This window comes from Limanda limanda, chromosome 5 (assembly GCF_963576545.1).
Source record: "Limanda limanda chromosome 5, fLimLim1.1, whole genome shotgun sequence".
In the NCBI taxonomy this organism is placed as follows: Eukaryota; Metazoa; Chordata; class Actinopteri; order Pleuronectiformes; family Pleuronectidae; genus Limanda; species Limanda limanda.
In genome coordinates this window covers 8,274,651-8,298,677 of record NC_083640.1, presented here as the reverse complement: position 1 = coordinate 8,298,677, position 24,027 = coordinate 8,274,651, and the positions used below count along the sequence as shown (strand labels likewise).

Below are 24,027 nucleotides of genomic sequence, written 5' to 3'. Positions count from 1 at the left end.
CACGCCGCAAAAAAGTTAAAAATAAGAAGAAATTAATATGTTAAAGATTAAAGACCCATCACAAGTGGGACAGGTTTGACAATTCAAAAAAATTGTAATTAGAGACTAGAACAGATGAGAAGCTCAGTCACAGCTGGAGAGGCTGCTGGTGATTTGAAATGGATGCTTGATCCTCAGGTTAATCCCAAGAAATTGAACTTGATCAAAGACTATAGCAGTAAAAAAAAAAAAAAAAAAAGTATGAGACTGCACATTAATCTAACAAATGCATAAAACAGGACTGGCTTAGCTCTATAAATTAAACCCTGGCTGCAATAGTGCTGATCAGGAGAAATCTTGCCAGCACTGGCTCAGGCCACCTCTGCATGTCTGAAGTCTTGTTATCCCCTCGTCCTGATCTGGAATGCTGTTATCTGTTCCCTTCTCCTTGTGCAGCTCGGGGTTTTCTCTGCAGGATGGCCCAGTGATGGATTTGCAGAGTGGCTGTTTACAAGAGAGTGCAGAGCATTAAAGGGCTGCCAGAAGGTCCATTAACATAAATGTTTAAATCAGACACACAAACTTATGTCCCCAAAATGAAGATGTTTCCTGCATTAATCTGCCACATCTGCTTTTGGTCCAGCAATTAGTCCTCTCTAATCCAGTCCCACGTCTCGCTTAGTGACCCATGTAAAGAGAAAAGAAAGAAAAAAGACACGCAGGAGCCGATTTGGTGCAGAGTGTCACTGCTGAGGCAGCAGCTTTCAATGCTGCTACACGAGGATTCAGAAATAATTGTCAGTCTTGTACGTTACGGTGAAGTTTGTGACGTTGCTGTTAGCTCTTACAGACCCAGTGTGAAGCACCAGGCAGTTTACTTCTTCTTTTTTTTTCGTTCCCTATCAACACATGGCCCCACTGCTGATTTAAAGCCTTGTAAAGATGTCTGATTTTGAATACTGTTTGCATGCGGGGCCCTGGAAGACATTTCATGCTCACCAGATTTACATTATGGCCATTATTATGATTTTATGACGCTGAAGCCTTAAGGACTATTTCCTCAAAAATGCCTGGGAATCCACAGATTGTAAATATTTCCCTGCACTAAAGTCTGAGTCTGCACCGAAATTCCCAGACATACCCGGCCACAGACAAAAGCTTCTCTTGCTTTCCTTGACCCGAAAAGTGATCTCAGGTTTCAGAGAACTTCCCAGAATTTAGACACAATAGATTTCAAACCAATTTCCAAGGATCGGAATGACGAATTCTCCTGGATTTTCATGTTCCTCACCTGTTTCCTGTGACAGCAGATGGAATGGTCTGATTCCTCTGCTGCTGAAATCAAGGATAAGATGACAGAGGAAGATAAGAGTGGAATTAGCCTCTGCTTATACGTCTTCCTCACTCAGCCTCATCTCCTTCCATTATCTTGTGTTTGGAGACATCGCGCCCGTTAATCAAAAAAGTTACCGTTCACGGGCGTGCACTTTCCTGTGTCCGCTTCACATCCGGGACGAGATGGCATGTAGCCGAAGCTGAGAGCAAAGTACGTGAATTGATTCCCCTCGTCACCTGCATAGGCGTTTGATTTTGGGGAGAGTTATCGTTGTTTTCCTAAGTGTGGCGCGGAGATTTGCTGGAGGGCTGAGTGATCGATTCAGCCGCCTGGAGCATCCTAGTGTGTTTATACATGGCTTGTATGGCAGCTTTCATAAGACATTTACCCCATGATTTGCGATGAGCTTATGTGTGAATAATTAATGGCAATTAATCCTTAATTACAGTAATTAGGCAAGTCACAGGAAATTAGGCTGCAGCTGGAGAAGCCCTGTGCCTAGCAAAGGGAGGACTAGGGGCTGGGAGAACGTGCCATTTAGTGATGGTGGAGCCATGGTACGATGATCGTGTGGCAGGCCTGCACCGGTGTGCTCGCTTGCCAGCAGAGATAAGAGTATGGGAAGACACAGATGCGGCTGGCCAGCGATCCGGGCCCCTGCAAAGCAATCACAGGCTACGAGCTCAAACACACCAATCAAGGCCAACGTATAAAAGTTCCTGCCAGGCAACCTTTGACCCTTAAATGGGTTGTTCAAAATTGCACATTAAGAGGCAACGAATAACCACCAATAAGAGGTCGTGACTGATGAGCTAACAGCAAGTAGTTAGTGCTACACACCCAGCTCCTGTTTTTCCTCACTTTTATAAAACTAGATTTACCACTTTACCGTGGCCCCCGGAGGCTGTGGGACCTTAACACCCGACGTGCTGTTAACACCTAGTTTATGAATGTGCCGTGGCTGGAAGGAGACACGGTGTGAGAAATATTTATTTGTACTTTTCTAATAAAACAATTAGCCTGCTTAGAATTATTAAAGGAAACTACGGCGGCCAGAGTTGTTTGGTTGCTGATTTCATTGTTTGGTAATGGTGGGAGAGATTAGGTGGATCTGTTGTGGAGCAGAGACGGAGCAGGGAGAATGGGGACGGAGCTCTCTCTGTGTCTGGCGCTCGGAACTCATTTGTGCTTTTCCATGCTTGCCTTGATGAATTTCCGTTTCTTTCTGCTCCTGTTGCTTTCAATTACACTCTTATTCACAATCCTAATTGATATGCCAGTCTCAGTGGATGAGCCACGGACTTTTTACAGTCCATTTTTCTATTCTTAGACCAACGTTAGTTCCGTGACAAAGTGCGACTATGGACGTCACTTGTGCATTTTTTATTCTTTTGTTTGTTCAGATTAAAAACACTATATATATGACAACACATCACTTGATTTAATGCATTAATATATATTATTATTTGAATACCAGACTAATTCCCTTAAGGGTATATATGAATTATGAGGTTTTAGACTTTCCATGGGCCCTCTGCCGTCATTGGCCCCACGATCATCACCGCCTTTCATGCGTTCCAGACTTTTTCTTCTCTTTTTTTTTTCCACAGGAGGACTTTTAAGCTAACAGGGAATGTAAGTGAGTTGAGGAGGCATCCAACTGTGATATTACATTAACCCATAGAACTCGGCCATGTCTGTCAGCGACTGCAGAATAAAGAGAACATGCTCTGCTCTACTCCTTTAGCCTTCAGAAGTGCTATTAGAAATAATGAGGATTTATAGTAAGATAGAAGACGCTCTCCTTGCCCCTGGATTCTCAATGGCCGGTCATGTTCCACCACCTTAGCCAAATAAGGTTCATCGGTGATGCATGTGCACTCATAGTAATATGATTAGACTATGCATCGCATCAAATATTACAGAGCTTCTCATTTCTGCTGTAGAAACAAGCTGGATGCTCAAAAGTCATTGGACCTCTTGTGTTGCTTCACCATCCCTCTTAGAGGCTGCTGCCTAATCTATAACACAAGCAAGAGGCCTCTGGGTGGGTGGGTCACATTACCTGAGCACCAGCAAGGCTCCTCATGGTGAGAGGCTGCTCACAGTGACAAGGTCAGCATGTTCTACAGGCCCGGCACATATACACTCCTCACTATAAGTAATATAAATGAGGCTGCGTTAGGCGTAAACTCACAGCGTGTTGCCTGTGAGCTAAAGGGTAACTGCGCAAGAGCAACGCCTCCAAATCTCCTCGTGAGCAGGTCCGGCTACAGAATGAAAGATGGAGCCACTTGCTCGAATCGAGTCTCACACAGGCGTTTCTAGTAGATTTTTTGCCAAACATGGTGAAATTGCACGGCTGAATATTTACACAGAGGAAAGTATGGTGGTTTCTTTTCCTCTCCATGATGTTTGTGACATGTGCAACACTAGCATGTACAGTATCCACTCACTCCATTGAATTTGTTGAGCGTGCAGCATTAAGTGGGAGCAGCCGGGCTCGTGTTGTTAGGGGCATTCTTGTTTCTACAGCGCAGTGTTTACTCACATTGGCAATTAATTATTAATGCAGAGGCACTGAGAGGTTACAGTGATATGGCGCTCAGGCTTTCCAAGCACTGTCTATATATGAACAGTCAACACAGTGAGAGCTTCAAAGCAGCCCTCTGAAATGTTTCAGAGTCTCACGGAGAGAAAAGCTTATTACAGTTGAAATGTTTTTTCGAGGAGCCCCAGATATTCTTTGTGAATGCCGTTGCCCGGGAAATATGGGGTATTTTTGTTTGTCTATATCAAGAAACATGTAAACAAAGAGACAGTCAGCACTTGCAGCTCACTTGGCGTGAGCACTGCCGTTCACAAGCGAGAACTTGTCTCTGCAGGGAGGGAAAAAAATACTTCTTCCAAGAAACTGTGAAGATTCGACAAAAAGACGTAGGATTCAATTTACCAACTGAAATGTTTTTTTTGTTTTTTTTTATAACACAAATCATCACACATTCACAGTGGAAGGCTGATCAGTTTCTCCCGTTAATTTCAGAGATCATATGTCCAAGTAGGGCGCAGGCTGTGAGGGTTTTATTAAGGAGCCCAGAGATAAACCCCGGTTGGCAATCTGCTCTTTTTGAGGCGTCTTTGTTGCCCGCCCAGCGCTCCTGATGACACCTCTGTGGATCTGCTAATGGAGGGGGGACCTGTAAGGCTATCCCCTGGCCTTTGTCTGACCCCTTTGTGGAGCCGAATTCTTCAGATGTTTGCAGGATCAAGTCACTTAATCTGTAGCACAGACTCGGGCCAGAGAGAAAAAAAAAAGAAAGAGAAGAGTAGAGGAAGAGGAGAGGGGGGGGGCAGACAAGCACCTCACTCTGTCTGAAGAGTATTCAGCGCACAGGGGTAGAGGACTGCAAATGTCTGCCTGTTCTGTTATGCACCATTGTTTCATACAGAGCTGGAAATAGACAGAAACAGTGTAGCAGCAGAGCTCTGGCAGCCAGTGCGTTTTATTACCGCCAGACCGTAGACTTAGACATTAGCGACTACGGCTCATTAAATGGCATGGAATGTTAGCATTTTACATAATTCCTCCTGTATCGTTGTTGTAAATGAAATTCTGTTTCTGTCTCCGACTGCACTCCAGTCACTCAACAGCCATTACGGCTTCCCCATCATGGCACTCCTTGAAAGCAGCTATCTATAATTTCAGGTCCGTGTCACACACATAAAAAAAAAAGTGTAGCTCCACAGGCCTAATGGTACGACGTGGTTGATGTGGAAAGGATATCGCGCAAATAGGAGTAAATCTGGAGAAATGCTGGAGAATTAGGCGATGATGTATTCAGATGGCGAGGGAGACGAGGGTGGGCAACAAATATAAATAATGTATGTGGCAGGGCTCCCAAACATAAGCTGGAATTTGCTGCCGTACTTTTTTGTTCTCAATCACCTTGATGAAACAATCCCGAAGCAACGGCTTTGCGAATAAGAACAGTGACAAGCTGATTTTCCACCCCTGGCATGAGGCTGCTTTCTCCACTTAATGTTCTCCGATAAAGTGTAGCGCAGAAGTAAACTAGAAGAGCCTCCACTCCTGACACATGTGACAGTATTTGCATCAATTATGCAGTCTACGGCTGCGGCAGGAGGGAGCCGGCGAGAGAGAGAGGGGAGGAGATAGGAGAGAAAAGGGTTTGTGACAAGACGCAGAGGCAAGCAATGAGAATTTCTCTTTAAAATGCATTTCTTTAGAAAATAACATTCAAGATCATTTACATGAAAGCGGCTGCGGCGGTGAACCCGGCAAAGCGGCGGCGAAGTCTGCCGGAGCATTTTTGACACAAAAGACTTTAGCAAACAGAGTACAGTGTGGTGGAGGGTTCTTTGTCTCCTCCGGATTCTCTGTGTGCTGAATATCTACCCTGAAGAGCAGTGGAGGAGACAGACAGATAGAAAAATGAGAAGGAGGCTTGAGTCTCTCTTTGTTCAATCCCACCAAAGTAGAGTGAGGTGAAAAAGGCCAAATAACACCACATTTACACCAAAATGTGTGCTTTTTAAAAAAAAGGATGATTGACTCCTTTCCATTGCCAGTAGAGAAGTTTACCTTTCTGTTTTTCCCCCCATTGCGCCGTGTTCAACGTCAGGAACCTGAAACCGTGACACTGCAGACACAATCCAGATGTTATTGGAAGCTAGTGGGTTTTTTGACCTGTGCAAAAGGAGCTCAAGTAAAAAAAAAAAAAACAGTCCTCTGCAAGGCGTGGACTTCACTAGTTCCAGTGTTGATCTTCTACAAATCAAACATTCAGAAGATAAGACCTTTGCATTTGATGATTCCACACCAGCTGGCTAACAACACTTATATGTGACAAATGATACAAGGTAATGATTCCCCTAAAAGCACAGGAGTACGTCTGCTTATTGGCTAAAGGAATGACTTTAAAACCGTGTTGCACTTTCAACAGGCTCCAGCACAGCATTTTTATTTCACTGTGTCCAAACCTATTTCACATCCTAGTTAAAGAACACTTACAAATCTGCTGTGCCATGGTTCCTAACCTCTCATACACACGTGAATCCACACACACACACACACACTCACACACACACAGTGTCACATCACCAGGCCTGTCACTGCCTTTTATCCATCGTCAACCTTCAGCTGTATGGTTTATCCGTAGTGACACTATAGCAAAGTGCTTGACTGCTTTTTGCCAACAGACTGCAACACTTTAACTGTACTTAGTCATGCATCATTATGGCAGACTCAAAGCGGTGTGTCTGGGAACGCCTGCAGATGGTGGAGGCTGAACCATTTGGAGAGGAAATCTCTGTGACAATGATGCTTATTGCATGAGTGAGGGTGTATGGACACCGGAGTGTATCTGTGTACCGCTGCAGAATAGAAAACAAGTGTGTTGTGAGAAAAAAAAAAGAGAAAAGAGAGAAGGCCTGCTGCTAATTCAACAGGCTGGAGAAAAGCGTCCCCGTGCTGTATCTGTACGTGAGATATGATTTATGAAATCTACATGCAAGTCTTTGTTAGAGGGAGTCTTTTATGTGTGTATTGATCAGTCATTGTTTACTCCAATCGATGCTGACTTGGTGAAATGCAGCCTCTTCTCCGTTTGAGATTTAACCCTCTCCGCGCGGCTTTGTTCTCCTCTTCAAACCTTCCTCCCGCTGAAAATGTGATCGCAGTTACTGTCACTTGTCACTTTCTCTTTATTTCAACACATGACAGAGCTTCTACATTGAGTATTCTGCTCCTCACATGGGTCTTTTTTTTTTTTCTCCAACAGATCTCGTCGGCTATTGAAAGATAAATGTTAACTTCATTCAATAGAAACCTCATTCATGGTTCATACAAAGCTGCCGTCTTTATTCTTTAAGGAAATGAAGAAACCATTAGCCAAATATTCACTCACGGAGAAAGAGAATCTTATCTTTATTCCACATGACCATGCACAGCCATATTCCTTTTGACATCATTATGTAAAACCAATTTCTCTCTCATATCATTTCCGCTGCGCTGCTTTACCACATCTATACACACTCTATTCTTTATTACAAAGTAGGTGGCCTAGAGGAAAATATATGCGTTCGTTCCCTATGGCATGAAATATGCATATAGGTGCCTCATTTCATCTCCAATCTGTGTTATTCCTTTAAAAATTCACCGCTGCCTGCAGACCCTCTTAAATATTTAATTTGACAACTTTTTAATCTGTCTTTATGAAATGATGAAGTAATAGTCAGCTGTCACAGGAATGATTGAATCATACGAAGGGATTGAAGTGACTCAGGTTGTAGGATTCATTATTTGGTTGAGGTGTGTTAGTGTTGAGTTATCGCGTGCTAATTTATCTTCTATCGTTATCCATCTTTTCTCCGGCCCCCCCAGCACAGAGCAGAACTATATATAATATTCATGCATCATTGGTGCTTTGTTTACTGCGAATGCAAAGACGGAGCATTTAATTGTGTATCCATGCTACTTGCTGCTTGTTCAAAGTCCTTCACTTCTTCTCTGTGCAAACTACAGAGCAATGATAATTACTCCCGATCTTTTCTTAGCTCTTCTGATCTTTAATGATCACAGATTATCCATCACAGCAGCGAAATAATTAGCGGGAGGGTCTCACGAACGAGCTGCCGACAGATGCTCCCGACAGCCACCAGGTGCACATGGGCTGAACGCCCTCCTCGGCGAGGTGACCGAAACCGGAATGGTTTGGAAAACAAAACAAATAGATAACGGAGCAGCTTAAATGGATGTTGGAGCAGCTCCTGCTAACTCTGGGGCACCACCTTTGCAGGCCTCTCTGGCAATCTGGCCATGTAGGGGCCCCCACTGTGGAGCAGCATGGCACTGGGAGTTGTGGTAGCCAGTCCCCCCCATAGCCCCAGGCTGCCTCTACCTTTGGTTCGCTACTCAAGGTTAAAGGGATCCCAGTTGGGTGTTTAACAGTGTTGCGCTCGGATCCAAATGGGTTTTTCCCCCCCCGTCCATTTCTTTGACACTATCTGCACTGTGGAGAATGAACCTGGAGAACTACCCCGGACTGTTCATCTTCGGAGCCTTTTCACATCTACAATGCAGATCCCGATTCACTCCTCCATCTGTAATATTTCTATAGCAGACCTTTAAATCCCCACACCTCTGTAATACCCTTATAAAGTAGCAGGGGTAAGTGATTTGAACCGTTTTACTGTGAGGATCTGCTGCTCGCTGTACGCGCGGCGCTTTTGCTGACATTCATTTTGAAACCACTCGCAGCACTTTTCGACTCAGAGTAACAATGCTGGGGGAAAAGTGTCTGCTGAGCTCTGTAGTGAATATACCTCTGACCCAGGCCGAGGAGAGGGAGATTTATGAAATCCACATGTTTAATACATTTCATTTTGTCCAAGGGATTTGTATTGCTTACCACAGTACTTTAGGGTTGAAACATTCTGTATAGTCACAGCTTGTATTGTCTGAGGAGAATAAACCCTGTCCGGTTGTGGCTGCTGAAGATTTGTTTTATAGCGCCGCGTTTTTCTCCTCACCCACGTCAGCCGTGCGCTGTCTGAGGTATTGCATTTTGTTGTGCTGAGGTGTTGGGTATACATGCCCTTAATCTTTAATGCATAATCCCCCTGCAAATCCGCTACATAAATGAAAAAGATAACCCCCATATCAGTGCAGTGACAGAAAATAAGATAGCTGGGTAATTTAATAAAGGATTGACGCCGGTGTGTGACCTCTGTGTATTCATTGTGTGGCGCAGAGCAAGTGAGCCACTGCTTGTAGAGAAGTAGTTCCTCCTATTGTGGAAAGCCAAACTGGGAGTGTAACATCTGTGGTGACAAACAGAATGCGCCATATGGATTAAAGTTCAGGGAGGGTAGTCACTGAAATATTTGCTTTCCCAAAGTGTTGACACAGTATAAAAATTTAAAAAAAAGGAGAACCATGCGCTGTGCTTCCCCGCTGTAATCAGGTAGCAGTTATCGCTGTGAAGTGTTTGCCTACTTAATGGTGTTTCCATTTTGTGCGGGTCTGTGTCATCGCCTGCCCATTTGGATCGGCCTGCTCCTGTATAGTAAGGCTCAGCATGTGATTCTTCCATGTTTGCTCCGTGAGCGAGAATCAACAACAGGGACCAACTGACGAATCGGGGGAGAGAGGGAAGTCGTCATAGCGCCGGTCGGACGCTGCCGTGGGAAGCGTTTAGTTCACTCAGCCGCTGACCGCATCGGGTCATAAATACTCTTCCCAGGAAACACTTGTTTTACATCTAAAATGCACTGGAGTGTAATGTTGACAGATATGGCTTGTGACGAGTGATAGTCAGAATGTATGAGCGCCCATAATGCCGCTGTCAACCGCCGGTGCCAGACTGAAAATAAGCAGTTCACCTCTGTTTTCATTCAGGAGAGTGCAGCAGACAGCACCGGCTTCTCTGCGGTATTTATTGACTTGTTTTACTAGCCTGAAACAGGGTGCTTTTATACAGGCCTGCTCAGTCTTAAGACTCTCCAGACATTTACATTATTCCTGACTGAGTTACACACACGTATAAAGGAGCACGTCCGCAGGCCAGGTTAGATATATGCTCTCTTTCCACCTTGCTTTCCCTCGCACATTCATACACACTCGTGCACCACACTGCGACCCCACCATTTTATACAGTGTAGCACTGTTACTCCATTCTACTATTAACTCTTTGCATTTTAGGTTTTTTTTATTATGTTTTTGAGCATACTGTCTTCCAGGCTTCAAATGTTCTATATATTTCAACACACATAAAAAAACAGTTTTTTCCTGTTTATGCTGAGGCGGATTCAGTGGTATGAAAGCAGATTTCACGAGGCTCTAAAAATCATCTTTCGCTGACTAATCTGCACGACTGCAGAGGAAGATAATGAATGCCAGCACCAGAGTCACAGCCGACACTGTGATCCCCCCCACCCAGCCTAAACCTCCAGCAGTATTTACATGATATTTCATTTTAGAATAAACCTCTTTCCTCTCCCACTGTGAAGATATTGAACTCTTTCACACAGATGTCATCTTAACCAAAGCTTATTAAAAAGATGGACATCAAAGTTGTGGGTGCCCATTTATCTTATAGCGCTCTAATTGGCCACCACAGGCAAGAGAACAACTAACTCCAAAATAGAAGGCATCGAGTGATTGGGCTCAAGAAGAGGATGTCTAAAGACCTCTCAGTGGATTCATTGCCAATAAATCCTCCAAGAATGAAAGCAGAGCTTTTTCGAGGGGTATGGAGTTTTTGCAAATACATTATGAAATGCGATATGCTGAATTAACTGAGCACTTATGGCCACAGGGTTCGGTTTCTTTGTTCTGGTTTGTGTTTGTGGCAACATTGTCCTGCGTCTGACCTGAGACTTCAGAGTTTTGAACATTAGGCTCGGCGACCAGAGGCGGTACTGTCTTTAAAGGTCACGCTCCACTGTAGCCACGAGCGAGTCAAGATTACATTTCTCTAACTCCACACAGCGCGCCGCAATGTTGTGAGTTAACCGCTCGCCACGGTGAACGGAGCCGATTCTTTAGCCAGAGTCGCCGCTACTCCATCAAGCACCACACGCAGGCCTGAGGTGAATAATGTATTATGTTTTCCACTCAAGTGGGCAATAAAAAACACAAAAACAAAGTCATTAATTGCCCACATACAGTAACCAAATGCCATCAAGAGTCTGCGCTCTCATTAACCTGGCACCTAATTATCTGCCTCCAGTCTGAGTCCTGACAAGCCCCGCCGTCTGAACCCGCCCGGTTGTGGTGTTGTGCGTTGTGTTGTGCGTTGTGTTGTGTCAGCGTTTGCCAACCGAAGCAGCCGAAGCACCATTAGGTACAAGGAAGACAAAAGCTTCTTGCAGCAAAGGTTCCCCTCCGCACACGCCGCCGCAATGTTCCTCCCGTTAATGCCTTCCCTTCCAATTAAATCTGCAACTGTTAATTATTGTAATTATGAGAGTGAGCCCCCCAGCTCCACCGCCATCAAACCCCCCACCCCCCCCTAACTTCTCCCTCGCTGGTGCGCGGAGACACTACGGGAGCTGTTGTGTTGCTTCGGTGACGCCTGGTCCATGCTCCAGTGAAGCCCTAGCAGGGAATTGGATGCGGAGGGGGGGGGACTTGGGTACACATGACAGGGGTGACGTGAGGGAGATTGCACGGTTCATCTTGGATAACTGGGCAAGCGAGTCACAGCCAATGGCCACGCCTCCACTCTGACTCGTTAAATGGTGTGTAAAGTACATGCTGGGAATACTCAGCACCGAATAACCTCTTTTGTGCAAACTTGTTTGCAGGGCTATCGTTGAACAACAAAACACGAGATGGAATATCATCTGCGAGTGTACGATAAAACTATACAAATTAAATGAGGTGAGATGATATTCTCCCGGCAATCATTCACTTATTCGCTTTTGAAAAACTCCGCAGTTCCTCGCTCTGCTTTTCTCATGGTAATGTGAAACTCTGTCCTCGCTGTGCTCTTTGAGAGGCGCGTACGATGGATACGAAGTGATGTGTTGAGTATAAGGAGAGCTGAAAAAGAGTGGATGGCCGGCCGGCTGCCTGTTAAGTCTCTGCGTGTCTCGACATCCTCTTTGGCCTGCTTCTGTCACAAGCTGTTGTTTGGCCCGGACCTGATCTGCCCGGCGACTCCTCACGCTGCACTCTGCAGACCCAGCAGTAACCTGCGACATCAGGCTACGATTGCTTCCAGAAGCAGTTCTCCTGTTATGACACGAGTGTGGACATGTTGGTATTTTTTTTTGTTTTTTTGTTTGTGAGCTTTATCAATCTTTGCAGAGATGATGCACCGCCAATCAGAACGCCAAGCGCGAGTCTCGTAGCCTCAGTTGCCTCGTAGCCGCAGTCCTCGCACGTTAGCGCAGCTAGCGAAGGATTCTGGGCTTTGCAATTTGGAGCTGAATTCTCTTCCATGAAAGACACTGAAGGAAAGAGCAGCTCCTTCTGCTTCAGGCGATGCAGCCTTTTCGTGGATACACTGCAAAATCTAAATGATGGACTGTCAACTCTCTTGCAGAAATGCCACTGCAAAGAATAATCTCTCTGGCAGTGGATCATGGTTGGCTGTATGCTACCAATGCCGTTTCTTTGTTTATGCGAGCATGTAGCCTTCACATGCACACGTGCAGACACGAGCGCACGCACACGCACAGATTTTACACACTCGCTCGTTCACACGCAAGAGAAATACAGAGCACATACACAAAATGCTTCAAGCCGAAAACCCTTTCTTTGGAAGCATACAGTGAAATATATGGGATTAATAACCTGAATGGCATTATTTTTTCACCTCTAGCCTTTAAAAGAATGCATGCTTGGCTTGGTGTCTGCATGGAGTTGTGCCTGTGTGTACGCCTGGTTATCGGTGTGTACAAGACCTGCTGTGTGACCTGGTTTCATGCAATCTCCATCTTCTAATTAGGCGGCTGCAGAAAGGCTGGAACGAGAGGAGGAGTGATTAGTTGCCTTTGGGTATTTCATAAGTGGCTTTCAGTGCCACATTTGCATTATTTGCTTGAGGTCTGAATAACAAATCAGCCTACCTTTGCAGCAAATTGAGGCTAGCAGCTAAAGACCATTAATACATGAAATATAAAATGAAACTGAGGCAAAGAAAGAAGCAAAACATGCTAATACAATGTAGAAGGGAGGGGGGAATAAAATGAAATATTGAAACACAACATGCAATAACTGTCTCTCAACTCGGAGGCTCCCCGCAGCACCGACGTCTCACGCCATCTCTGACTTTTTCAAATGAATATATTTCGCTCTGGGTTCAATCGTGGACGCGTGACGTCTGGCCGAACGACACACGAGGGCCTGAGCGATGGCGAAATGGTTCCGTGACCAGCGGAGCATGTGAACCATGCGGCCCTGTGTTGGAGCCCCACGCTGTACGTGTCCTGTAGGGTCAGTCAGTGTGCTGATCTGTTTACCGGAGGTCCTGTCCACTCATTTGGCCGCTCTCCCCAACCTCTGCGTGCGGCCGCCCACCGCCAGGCCCCGGTCAGCCATCACGACGCCACTTGGCCGTGTGCCCGCGACGAGTCTTAGAGGGCAGGGAAAGAAAGCGGGCACTCAACACACACACACACACACAAACAGGAATCACGCTCACACACACGCACGCACACACACATGATCCCAGCGAGTGACAGTGGCTCTTGTTTACCCGGCCCCTCCCACCCTCCCTCGCGCTCCTTTCATCCTCTCCCTCTAGTCTGTCATGTTGCGTGTCACTTCCCACAAATGTCAGTGCCACCGTGGGACAGTGATTAATTTTGGTGTGCCTGGCAAAATGTCTTCAAGATGTTTGTTTGAGTTGTCTCTTCCCCACCCCCCCGCTCCCCGCGCGTCCTGGAGTCGTGGGTCGAGAGTGGCAAGCCCCCCCACCTCCTCCTCCTCCTTCTCCTCCTCCTCCTCCTTGCCGCCGCTGCTCTCCCCCGCTGTCACAGCCTCCTTCTTTTTTTGGGGGGGGGGGGAGGGGGCGGTAGTGCATCATCATCATCATCATCATCATCGTCGAGGGACAAAGGCTACCTGAACTGACAGAGATCTTCTTTTCTGACCACAGACACTTTTTGTCACTACCCCCCCCCCCACCACCACCACCACCACCACCTCCGTGTGCTGTCTGTTTAGCGTGTGCTGGTGGTGTATGATGGGAGAAGTCTTGACCCAGCACTGGGGGGCTGTAACACTTCACTGTCAGCGTGGCTGATTAGCTTATCACTCACCGCACGGGGAGGAAATACATCATCGTTCCAGACAGGGATTCCCCAGTTTAGAGTCCGTTCCCTGCCTCCTTCTCCTCCTTCTCCTCCTCCTCCTCCTTCTCCTCCGCATTTAATCACCAGACTCTCTGTCCCCTCCAGTAGTTCAGCTTCACCTCTAAAGCCGAACCTCAGTGCTCCACAGTCACAACTTCCAGGTGAGCTTTCAGTGAAATCGGCTACAGTGAGAGTTAAAGTACAGGCACTGATACTGTCTGTGTGTGGGGGGGGATGCAGAGTAAAGGCCGATTTATGCTACTCCGTTTTTACAGATACGGACAGATAGGACCGCCCTCTCCGCCGTGGAACGCCGTCTCCGAGCGCCTCAGACAGCTTTTCGTGCCCTTGGCTGTGATTGGTCCACTAACTACATCATTTTCGTACCTCATAATTTCCGTTCGACGTCATTTCCGGATTTCACATTTCCGGACCTCGAACTTCCGTTTTTTTCCCGGTTTTATTCCGTATGTCATAAGACGGCCACGTTAAAATCCAAACACAACTACGTTACGAATATGGAACAGCCTCTGTCTGTTAGTTGCCATGGTTCAGTGTGTGGGAGGCAAGCCGACAAAGGTAAATAAACACACGTGAACCTCTTCTTCCCAGAAATGGGGTAGGCCTCTCTGAGCTCGTCTTCCGTTGCGCCACCTACTGTTTGGCGGTGAATTGTTTTCAGAAGGACGGTCGTCGGAAAAGCATAAATCAAAAAGAGTCCGTGGTATCCGTGCGTCCCTCTCCGCGACACGGATACGTAGAAGCATAATGGAGCCTTAAGGCATCTTCCCCAAATTATTCTGATCAGCTCACTCTACAAAGAAAGTGAAGCACAAAGTGGCAAATGTGCTCTGGCTTCCCCACAGTGCGGTATCAGGTATGGTAATTACTCTGCCATTAACATTGGGAATACTTAATGTGTATTAATGTGTTAATGGCATGTTAATTACTGTACATGCTAGTGAGAGCCCGCAGGCGTTCTCTCTGATTCTTTGTGCCATGTGGATGTAGGCCAAGCTTAAAAAAGCCTTTAAGAACGTCGATGAAAGAGGATCCTTATGTTTCATTTGTCAGAACAAAAGATTTTCAATGGTAATTTGATCCAGCTCCGCGCTTCTGGAGCCGAGAGTCACTGATCCAGGCGCCACGACAAAGGAGATGATATGAAGTCAAAGGAGACGTGGAGCACGGCTGCAGTGACACTGGCCTCTTTGTGAAATAGATACTTTAAGCCCTCTGTAGTCTCTAGTGTGTTGCTTTGGCAGCGGGTTTTAATAACACGGTGGATTAGAAGCCTTGGATCATGAGTGCCAAGCCCGAGTTAAAGCTCACCTTGGATGAGCCTCAGTAACAGGCTAGATGCCACGGCCCTCCTCCTCCTCCTCCTCCTCCTCCTCCTCCTCCCTGCTCACCGCGTCGACTCCACAGCTTTAAGAGAGATGACCTTTGCAAATATTGACAGAAAATAAATTCTGTTTCGATTAGTTAGCTTTGGGAGACCTTTGCGGATCAATGCAATTAGACGAACAGAGTGTCGATACGTGGCCGGAGCCGTTCACTGGGAGGCGCTGGTAAGGAGAGAGGCTGCAGGGGGTCAGGGTTACTTGTAATGAACAGGATTGTTTTTGGAGTCCCGGTGTGTAATGTCAAACCCCGAGCAAAAAATGAGGGCACTGCATCACGTCCTGCTTGCAGCATGGAACATTTCACTTAGAGAAGCATTGCAAAAAATGTTTATATATAACAGAGAAACATATCTGGCTTCATCTGCACAGACCGATACCTCTGGTGCATTTTGTGGCGTCTGACCGTGAAGCCGGCACAGCGGAATGAGGTGAAGAAACCCCAGAGCCACCCGTTCCCTCTTCCGCAGGCCGCATTATCCCAGCGGGACTCTTGCCTTTATGGCTCTCTTGCTCACACTTCAGTGATGAGAGCAAACAAGAAGCGGGCCAAAGGTCAGCTAAACCCACAGAATGAAAGAGGGCACACGGGAGAGGTGGGAGGAAAGGAGAGGAGAGGAGAGCGGGCCGGAGCAGTGCTTAGATCACCGCCAGGGCGTCAAGCAGCGAGTGATGTACGAGACAACAGCCGCCAAACCCCCGGAAATGGTTATAACCAGAGAACAGGGGAGAGTGTATGAGAGAGAAGGGCTGCATTGTCTTTATCTGTCGAATTTGTTACTTCCTCACATCTGATAGAGGCGGTGAAACCTGTAAAAAATGAAAAGGAGAACCACCCCTGACTGATAGGGATGGATTAATCACAGTGTCTCCTTTTGTCTCAGCCACAGAGGAGAAGTGAGGAACAATCATATAGGCAAGTGCTCCTTCCCCGGCTACTCCACCTGTATTGTTAAATGACAAATGGGGCTGATTAAGGACATGTTACATTATTACTACAATTTCGGATTTTTTTCTCCTCTTCTTTACATCATTAAGTGCGTTCTGGTAATCAAGTGAGCCGGCACCATCGCAGTTTTTGCGAAATAACTCGACCACGTATGGATTTTTCATTCTCAAGTTCCCATCGCTCGCAGCCTTCACCAAGGTGACACGACTCCCGCACTTTCCGTGTGCACCCAGATTAATCCCACTTTGACTGCGGAGGTGGATTAGAGCTAAACTCGGGTGCCCAAACTTGTTTTAATACCCATATCATCAGACAAAAACAGGATAAAGATTTGAGCAGCAATGCAGGGCCTCGAATGTGGCTTTGCAAGTTTCTACACAGATTTGTCAACCACACAGCAAATTAAAGATAGTATCTCGCTGCGGAGCCTATGTTGTGGAAGTTGTGTGATGATGCAGAGCTCAGACATTGAATCCACAATCCTCCAACAAAGGTGCACGTACAGAGACAGAGATACATTGCACCGGTTTTCTAAGATAATCTTTTTTTCTATGGAGCATATTTTCTGTATATAGAGTTTTTTCGTTTTTAATTTTTAGCATTTCTGTGCTTGAGCAAAGGCATCATCCCTCCCAACACGTGCGTTATGAATGACCAGCCAGAGCTACTCTGGCACAAATACACCCTGGTGGACTCCTGCAGGGCCGTCTGCTTCTCAGGGCAGCGCAGTAATCATTTTTATCCCGCTGATTTCCCAAATAGAAATGGACACGTATGATAAAAATGTCACGGCCACTCCACATGTCAGTGCACTAACAGGATTACATGTCACTTTCTAATGTCTCGCTCTGTTTTCCTTTGCCATGAATGGCGACATTATTGCGCGCAGGAACTTTGAGGTAATATATGGTAAGAGACAAGTAGCTCTTTATGGCCTGTGATTATTTAGTTTGAACGAAACCAGTGATTTATGCCCATTTAGCTGAAAAGCCCTGTAAATTCCCTCAGCTGCATTTCCCCTGGATGTAGAGTGAGTGGAGTGAAAGTGACAACTGGGTTTGGTGTGGAAATGTATGCCGCGTCCCACAGTTATATTTAATATACCTGACATGAAAAACGTGCCTACCTACTTACCACCACCCACAGCACAAAGGAAAGTGCAGCCCGCTGAGCTTGGGCTGAATAAGAGAGAGGGAGTAAATGCTGAATTAGAAAAATATGAAGCGTAGTGGCAGACAAAGCACCAGCTATTAGAGCATGTTGAGATATGTAGCCAGGCATCTGGTGGGTCAACATTTGAATCATGTGGCGTTTCTTTCATGCCACACAAACTGGAATGGAAACGGCCGAGCCTGTCCAGAACGAGTGCTCCGGGTGGAGCGGTGCAGATGCAGTGTGATGTGGATGAGGGTTAGTGGAGCAGCGGCATATTGTCCACATGGATGGCTTGGCTCTGCAAGCCTGATGGAGCCTTGTCCAGCATCTCAATGTCTCCAACACAAATAGCCACATTCATCCACTCCTCTCACACCATTACACCTAAAAGACTCAAAGCCAGCCGATCCATAAATAGAGCCAAATTTGTTTTTCAGCGGCACTGCAGTCGAACAAAACACCGACAGAGATGAAAACATCGGAGGAGTGGCTGCGATATCATGGGCTTCCTAATTTCTTTTTTATTCAGGGATGGTGTTTGTGAGAAAGAGTGTTGTCCCTCCTGCGGATGGAGTGCAGGGTCAGGTCGGTCAGCGCTCGGTGGAAGGGCCTCTCTGATTGCATGCCTACTGGCTGGCACAATAGAGCCACTAATCTTCTTATTTACAATCCAGAGGCTGGCCATATCTTAATGAAGCTGTAATGAGCTGTTGAAAAGCCCTGAATTGCAGGAGGGATTATTGAATTGAAACAACTCTGGTAATCATAACGTTCGAGTAGCCACTCAGTATTTACTGCCCATTGAGCTACATTTTTATCCACTTATTAGACTGGATGGCTCAAGCTTGTTTTGTTTTTTTTCTTCTTTTTTGTCCGATTCCCACCCCGCTGTGTTTTGTGTTTGTTTATTCTCTGCAAAGCCAGGCTTTGTGGTTGCATTGCCAATGCGTCCAGGTGTGCACGTATGCTATCTGCTGGGTGATTACGACTCGCTGACAGACTGGCGAGACCGAAAAAACCAGAGGAAATAAACAGCGGGATCTGAGAACAAAAATGAGCACTTAGCATAAAATGGACTCTGCACTAGTCTGCTGCATGTTGATTTTATTTTTTTCAGGCAGCACATTTGGAATACTGCAAAAATCCAGAACTGTAAAATAATACACAACAATCAAACTCTACAGGCAAATTGAATTGAAGGAAACGACAGTTGCTTTGTGGAGTTTGCAGCGTTCGTTCTCTGTGTCAAACACTGAGACACTTACTAGAGGTATAGTTTTCTGTTTAGCATCCTTTCACAGAGTAGAAGTGCCACTTCACCATTGAGCATTTGTCAGTTTATGGATGTTGCTGTCATGTCAGCCTTCCCGTACACACATTGTGCAGCGCAGTGTGTAAATAAAAGAGAGCAGGCATAGACACGGGCGCCGGGAACACGCCGCACACACACAGACGGCACGTCTCACTTCACACCTGCAGAGGAAACACCACGCTGTAGCAGACTGCGCTGGCATAATCATTTTAATCTCACTTAACTATCCAGTCTGGGCCAATTTGATCGGTTTTTATTTCCCATTTTTTAATATCAGTCCTAACGTGCCCCTGGATGCCATTAGCTGACCCCGTGTTCCCGTTTGCTTTGTTGCTGCAGGTCTCAGCATCCGCGGTGCCCAGGAGGAGGACCCCCCGGACCCCCAGCTCATGCGTTTAGACAACATGCTGCTGGCGGAGGGCGTGGCGGGACCAGAGAAAGGGGGCGGATCCGCCGCCGCCGCCGCAGCAGCCGCGGCCTCGGGCGGAGCGGCCGACAACTCCATCGAACATTCCGACTACAGAGCCAAACTCACCCAGATCAGACAGATCTATCACACAGAGCTGGAGAAATACGAACAGGTAAGGATGGCTTTACTCCACCCACCCACCCCTCCATGCACCTTTCTGTATCTGATAATATGGGATTAACATATATGAATTCCAACTAACCCATTGCTTTGTAAGTGATGCTCCACATTACTTCAGAGCAGCTTATTCCCTTCATTACCAAAGTGTAAGTGTGACGGAGGAAAGTGTGTTGTCAGCCTGGGGGAAAAAAAATGGCACTGTGTTGTAGTTGATCACAGAGATCCAGAGGAGTGCCTTAATCATCTGTGTTAAATGAAAGTATGATCATCTCCTTCACCTAGCACTTTGAGCTCGCCATTAAACACAGAGGCATTATGGGTGAAAATAGAAGGTGCAACAGTGATGCCTCAGCAAGCCAGCGAGGTAAATTAGACTAATTTACTCGGCGCTCTCCAAGAGAGGAGGTGGGGACGTGGGGGCACGCGGCACTTCGCCGGGAGTAAATGCATCTTTCTTAAGGGTGTTTCCAGGTTTTAATTATCTAAATGTAAATACTTAACGAATTTTACTCAGAGTAATGAGCTAAAGTGTGCACTACGTAAATGAGTTATTCTAATTAATCATGTATGAACCGGTTTAACGAAAAGCTGTTTAAATTCACTCTGCGTTAGGGCCCGGCCAAATTGCAAATCTGCATTCACAGTACATTCAGAGATTGGCTTCACCTATTATGTCGTCAACGTAATATGTAGATGGGGCGCTCACAGGAAGCTGTCAGCAGTTTGCATGGAACGGTCTCTTTTACCAATGGGAACAAAAAAGGAGAGTTTTTTAAGTACTTAAAAAATCTCACCGCTGTGACTCAGGATATTAACGGGACTCACTTCTGCTGTTTCCGTCTCTTCTTCGTCAGGCGTGTAATGAATTCACCACACATGTGATGAACCTGCTGAGGGAACAGTCTCGCACGCGGCCCATCTCTCCTAAAGAGATCGAGCGCATGGTGGGAATCATCCACCGCAAGTTCAGCTCCATCCAGATGCAACTGAAACAGAGCACCTGTGAGGCTGTCATGATCCTGCGCTCCAGATTCCTTGATGCCAGGTCAGTGGATTGTGTGTGTACAGTGTATATACCATACATGTATGTGTGGGTTTGTGTATGTGTGTGTGTGTGTGTGTGTTATTTGTCGCTTCTGTATGACCCATATATGAGCAAATCCATTGGGCGAGGTCATTTTTAGACTTTGTGCGGGTCTGAACTTTGTTTTCTTGTTCCTCTCCCTTTTTCTGGCACAACCCACAGTATGGGTCGTGCAAAGATGCATGATTTTAATTATGTCCATGTTCCTCACATTATCCATTTTCAAGACAATCATGCCCTCACACCTGAGAGCAGTTACGACCCAAATGAAATGGGGACCGAGCTCGAGTGCGTAATGGATGGCGGGGAGGTCATCAGCAGGTGTTGTGGATTACTCTAATCACTAACAGCGCGGCGGCGGCGGTGCCGTGCGGCGTCTCTGCTCAGAGCGGCACAAGTTTCGGGGCCAAACAAGCCAAGTGGAAGCACATTTGCTGCCCACTGCCTGTGTGAGGCGGCGGTAAACAAGGCAAAATAAGCAAATGCTCAACAACATGATAAGTAGTGCCCTTGGGAGGGAAGGGGACCCAGATCTAGTTAGAGTTGGCTTGTTTCTGCTGGAGATCCCCGGGGCTGTGGCACTTCAGGAACAATGCTCAACTGTGCATGCCGTGATTTCTATAATGTGCCGAGATGCACTCCGACTGGGCTCTGCGCTCCGTCACCAAGCCCACCCATCCGCTGCACTAAACTCCACAGATTACACGCTTGGACTGGAGATTGGAGACCAACAGACCAAATTAAACATTGTATGTGTTTTTCGTGACTGTGTGTTTGTTTGTGTGTGTGTGTGTGTGGTTGTGTGCTTGTCACTTTATTGGTCGAATCTGGTCTTCTTGCGTGTTGACTGGCCTCTTGGAGCAGGACACGATATTCTGCTCCTGAGGGCCCCTTAGAGCCCATTCCTCATTATTTTCACCATTTATGTGTAAGATTGATTGTGCAATTTGTGCGATCCAAATGGATGAGTTAATGCTGGTCCCCACTAATAGGCTTGCCCTGCCTTTCTCTCGTTTTTCTTCCCCACTCAGGCGGAAAAGGAGAAACTTCAGCAAGCAGGCGACGGAAATTTTGAACGAATATTTCTACTCGCACCTCAGCAACCCGTATCCCAGCGAGGAGGCTAAGGAGGAGCTGGCCAAGAAGTGCAGCATCACAGTTTCCCAGGTGGGTAGTGCTCATCCTATAACAGTAGCTGGTGGGTAATCAGTGTGGGGAAAGGCTAGAGCCTAGAGGGATAGTTACCGTGGGTCACACCACCGAGACACAATGTCCTTACCTAACCTTGACATTGTGACTGCCTAATGATGCTTCAGTCAAGGCCGGTCCCAGTCAGTCAGAGCAGGGCCACAGGGAGGGGAGGCCTATATCATCTTGGCCTCAATCAAAGCACTATGCTGTCCTTCCTTAGCCACCCCAGCGCCGGGTCCCCTGCCATTTCCCCCCCTCCCTCATTGCCATCCACCATGTGTGCTTTCTCTCTGTTGCTCAGGTCATATAAGCTAGAAAGACAAAACAAAGAAATGGCATCATCCATTACTTTAAGAAAAGTCTGCTGCTTCAAAGCGCCAGACGATACTGGGAATTTATTTGTATGGTTGCTGTTCAAGCGACCCGGCGGGACTCTGCTAATTCACAGTTATATTTTAGACGTAAAGATGCGACTTTCCCACTTTTATATATATACAGTGCAGCCTCCTTGTTCCTGAAGGCAATATCTCTCACACCTAACCCCCCACATCCAAAGTGTTATTATCCTGTGCTCTCTTTTTTTCTTCCTGCTATGATTGTGACTACTATCTACGCTATTGTTCTGTGGTTGTCCTCATGAGACACAATATCAGAGAAACATGAATCTATACAATAATCTGCAGTGTTTTTTTGCTGTGTGGGGAGGGGGTGTTGAGGGGTATATTGAGTGTAGTCATGAAGAGTCAGATACTGTAAAAGCCCATTCTTTTTTGCCTTCAGGGGGTGGGAAGCACCATCACAGTATCACAGGTATGTCATAACTTCTCCTGATCCACTGTTTTTCATTTTTTTGTATCTCGTTTTTGTTTATGTATGTACTAGCCTCACAGTTTTGCCACTGCACAGAAACTCCCTCCCTCACACTGTACTGGATAAATGCTAATGTCATCCTATAGAGTGTAACGTTTTGAACTGACATTTCTAAAAGAGACGGATATGAATTTTCCGCATTTACATCCTAGCTTTCAGTCACACCAGGACACAGACTCTATCTGGTCGATCCATACCTTTGCACTACACCCATGTTATCGCCATACTATGTGTGTACAAATGTGTCACATGAAATATTTCTCACTTTTTGGCTATTGTTTACCACATTATTAATTTATTGTTTTTGTTTGTTGTAGAGCTTTGACTAATTCTGTGGTCTCCTGAAATCCTCAAAACTGCACTCTGAGTTTATTTACCCCCCCACCCACCTCCTGTTCACAGTGTGCTTTGTGGCAGGTAAAAAGAGAATGTCCACCGACCCTCACAGACGGAGCTCCGGTGTGTTTTTCCTGAGTGCCTCGCAAATAAATAATAAAAAAAACAAAACAGGCCACTGTATCGGTTCCCATGAGAACGGATCAGCCCGTGCAGAAATTAGAGGGCTTTTAAAAATTCACTTGAACTCATCTCGGGTCCCATTTGTGGCGCGCTGCTCGACAAGCAGAGGCCAACGGCAGACGCTGTTATTGACTTATTCTTAGTGCTTAGGCTCATTTTAAGTGAATAACAAAGCCGGCTGCTGGAGATGTGGCCCGAGCACGCCATAAGTTATCCCTCGCCGCGCCCCGCCCCCTTCCCGAGTCGCAGACCGGGCTGGCTGCGGCCTCCACTGAGTGCTCAGCTTAGTCATTTCTTTTTTCAAACAAACCCCACCACCACCACCCCCCCCAAACTCTTTGCACAAGCAGTTCATTAAGTAAAAACCATCCATTGTGAATGGTATGCCAATATCAGTCTGCAGCTTTGCTCAATACACTGTCACTGACGAAACTCCCTGCATCATTTTAGCAGGGATCGTTTTTTTAAATGCAAGAGGCGCAGCTGCAGAAAAACAAAAGTCTCTTTACCTCAGGAGATTCCTGCCCTAATCCACAAATCCACTTTATTCATATTTAAATGCTGCAACCTTGAATGAATAGAAATCATTTAATTTTTGAATCCTGGTTGTTTAAATAGTGCAATGAGCCATCGGAATCATTTGACATATTAAGTGTTGCGCTCTTAACGCAGGATGCCGTCTTATCCCCTCTGTCACGTTGCATGTTTCATGCTGGGCTCCTGAATGAAGGCATGGGATTGGATGGCTGTGCTCTGTGTCAGGGTTTACAGACGCTTCGAGTGTTTGCTATAATCTGTGTGAATGGCTCAACATT

At 46.3% G+C, this 24,027-nt stretch overlaps 1 protein-coding gene across 1 annotated transcript in view; it reads left to right on the top strand.

Moving 5' to 3' along the window:
* The window catches only part of pbx3b (pre-B-cell leukemia homeobox 3b), a 58,470-nt gene that overhangs the window by 26,332 nt on the left and 8,111 nt on the right, over positions 1 to 24,027 (top strand). Inside the window, exons 3-6 of the mRNA XM_061071612.1 lie at positions 19,299 to 19,540; positions 20,403 to 20,593; positions 21,664 to 21,799; positions 22,604 to 22,633. Coding sequence (XP_060927595.1) covers positions 19,299 to 19,540; positions 20,403 to 20,593; positions 21,664 to 21,799; positions 22,604 to 22,633 — 599 coding nt within the window. The remainder of the gene's footprint in view (positions 1 to 19,298; positions 19,541 to 20,402; positions 20,594 to 21,663; positions 21,800 to 22,603; positions 22,634 to 24,027) is intronic.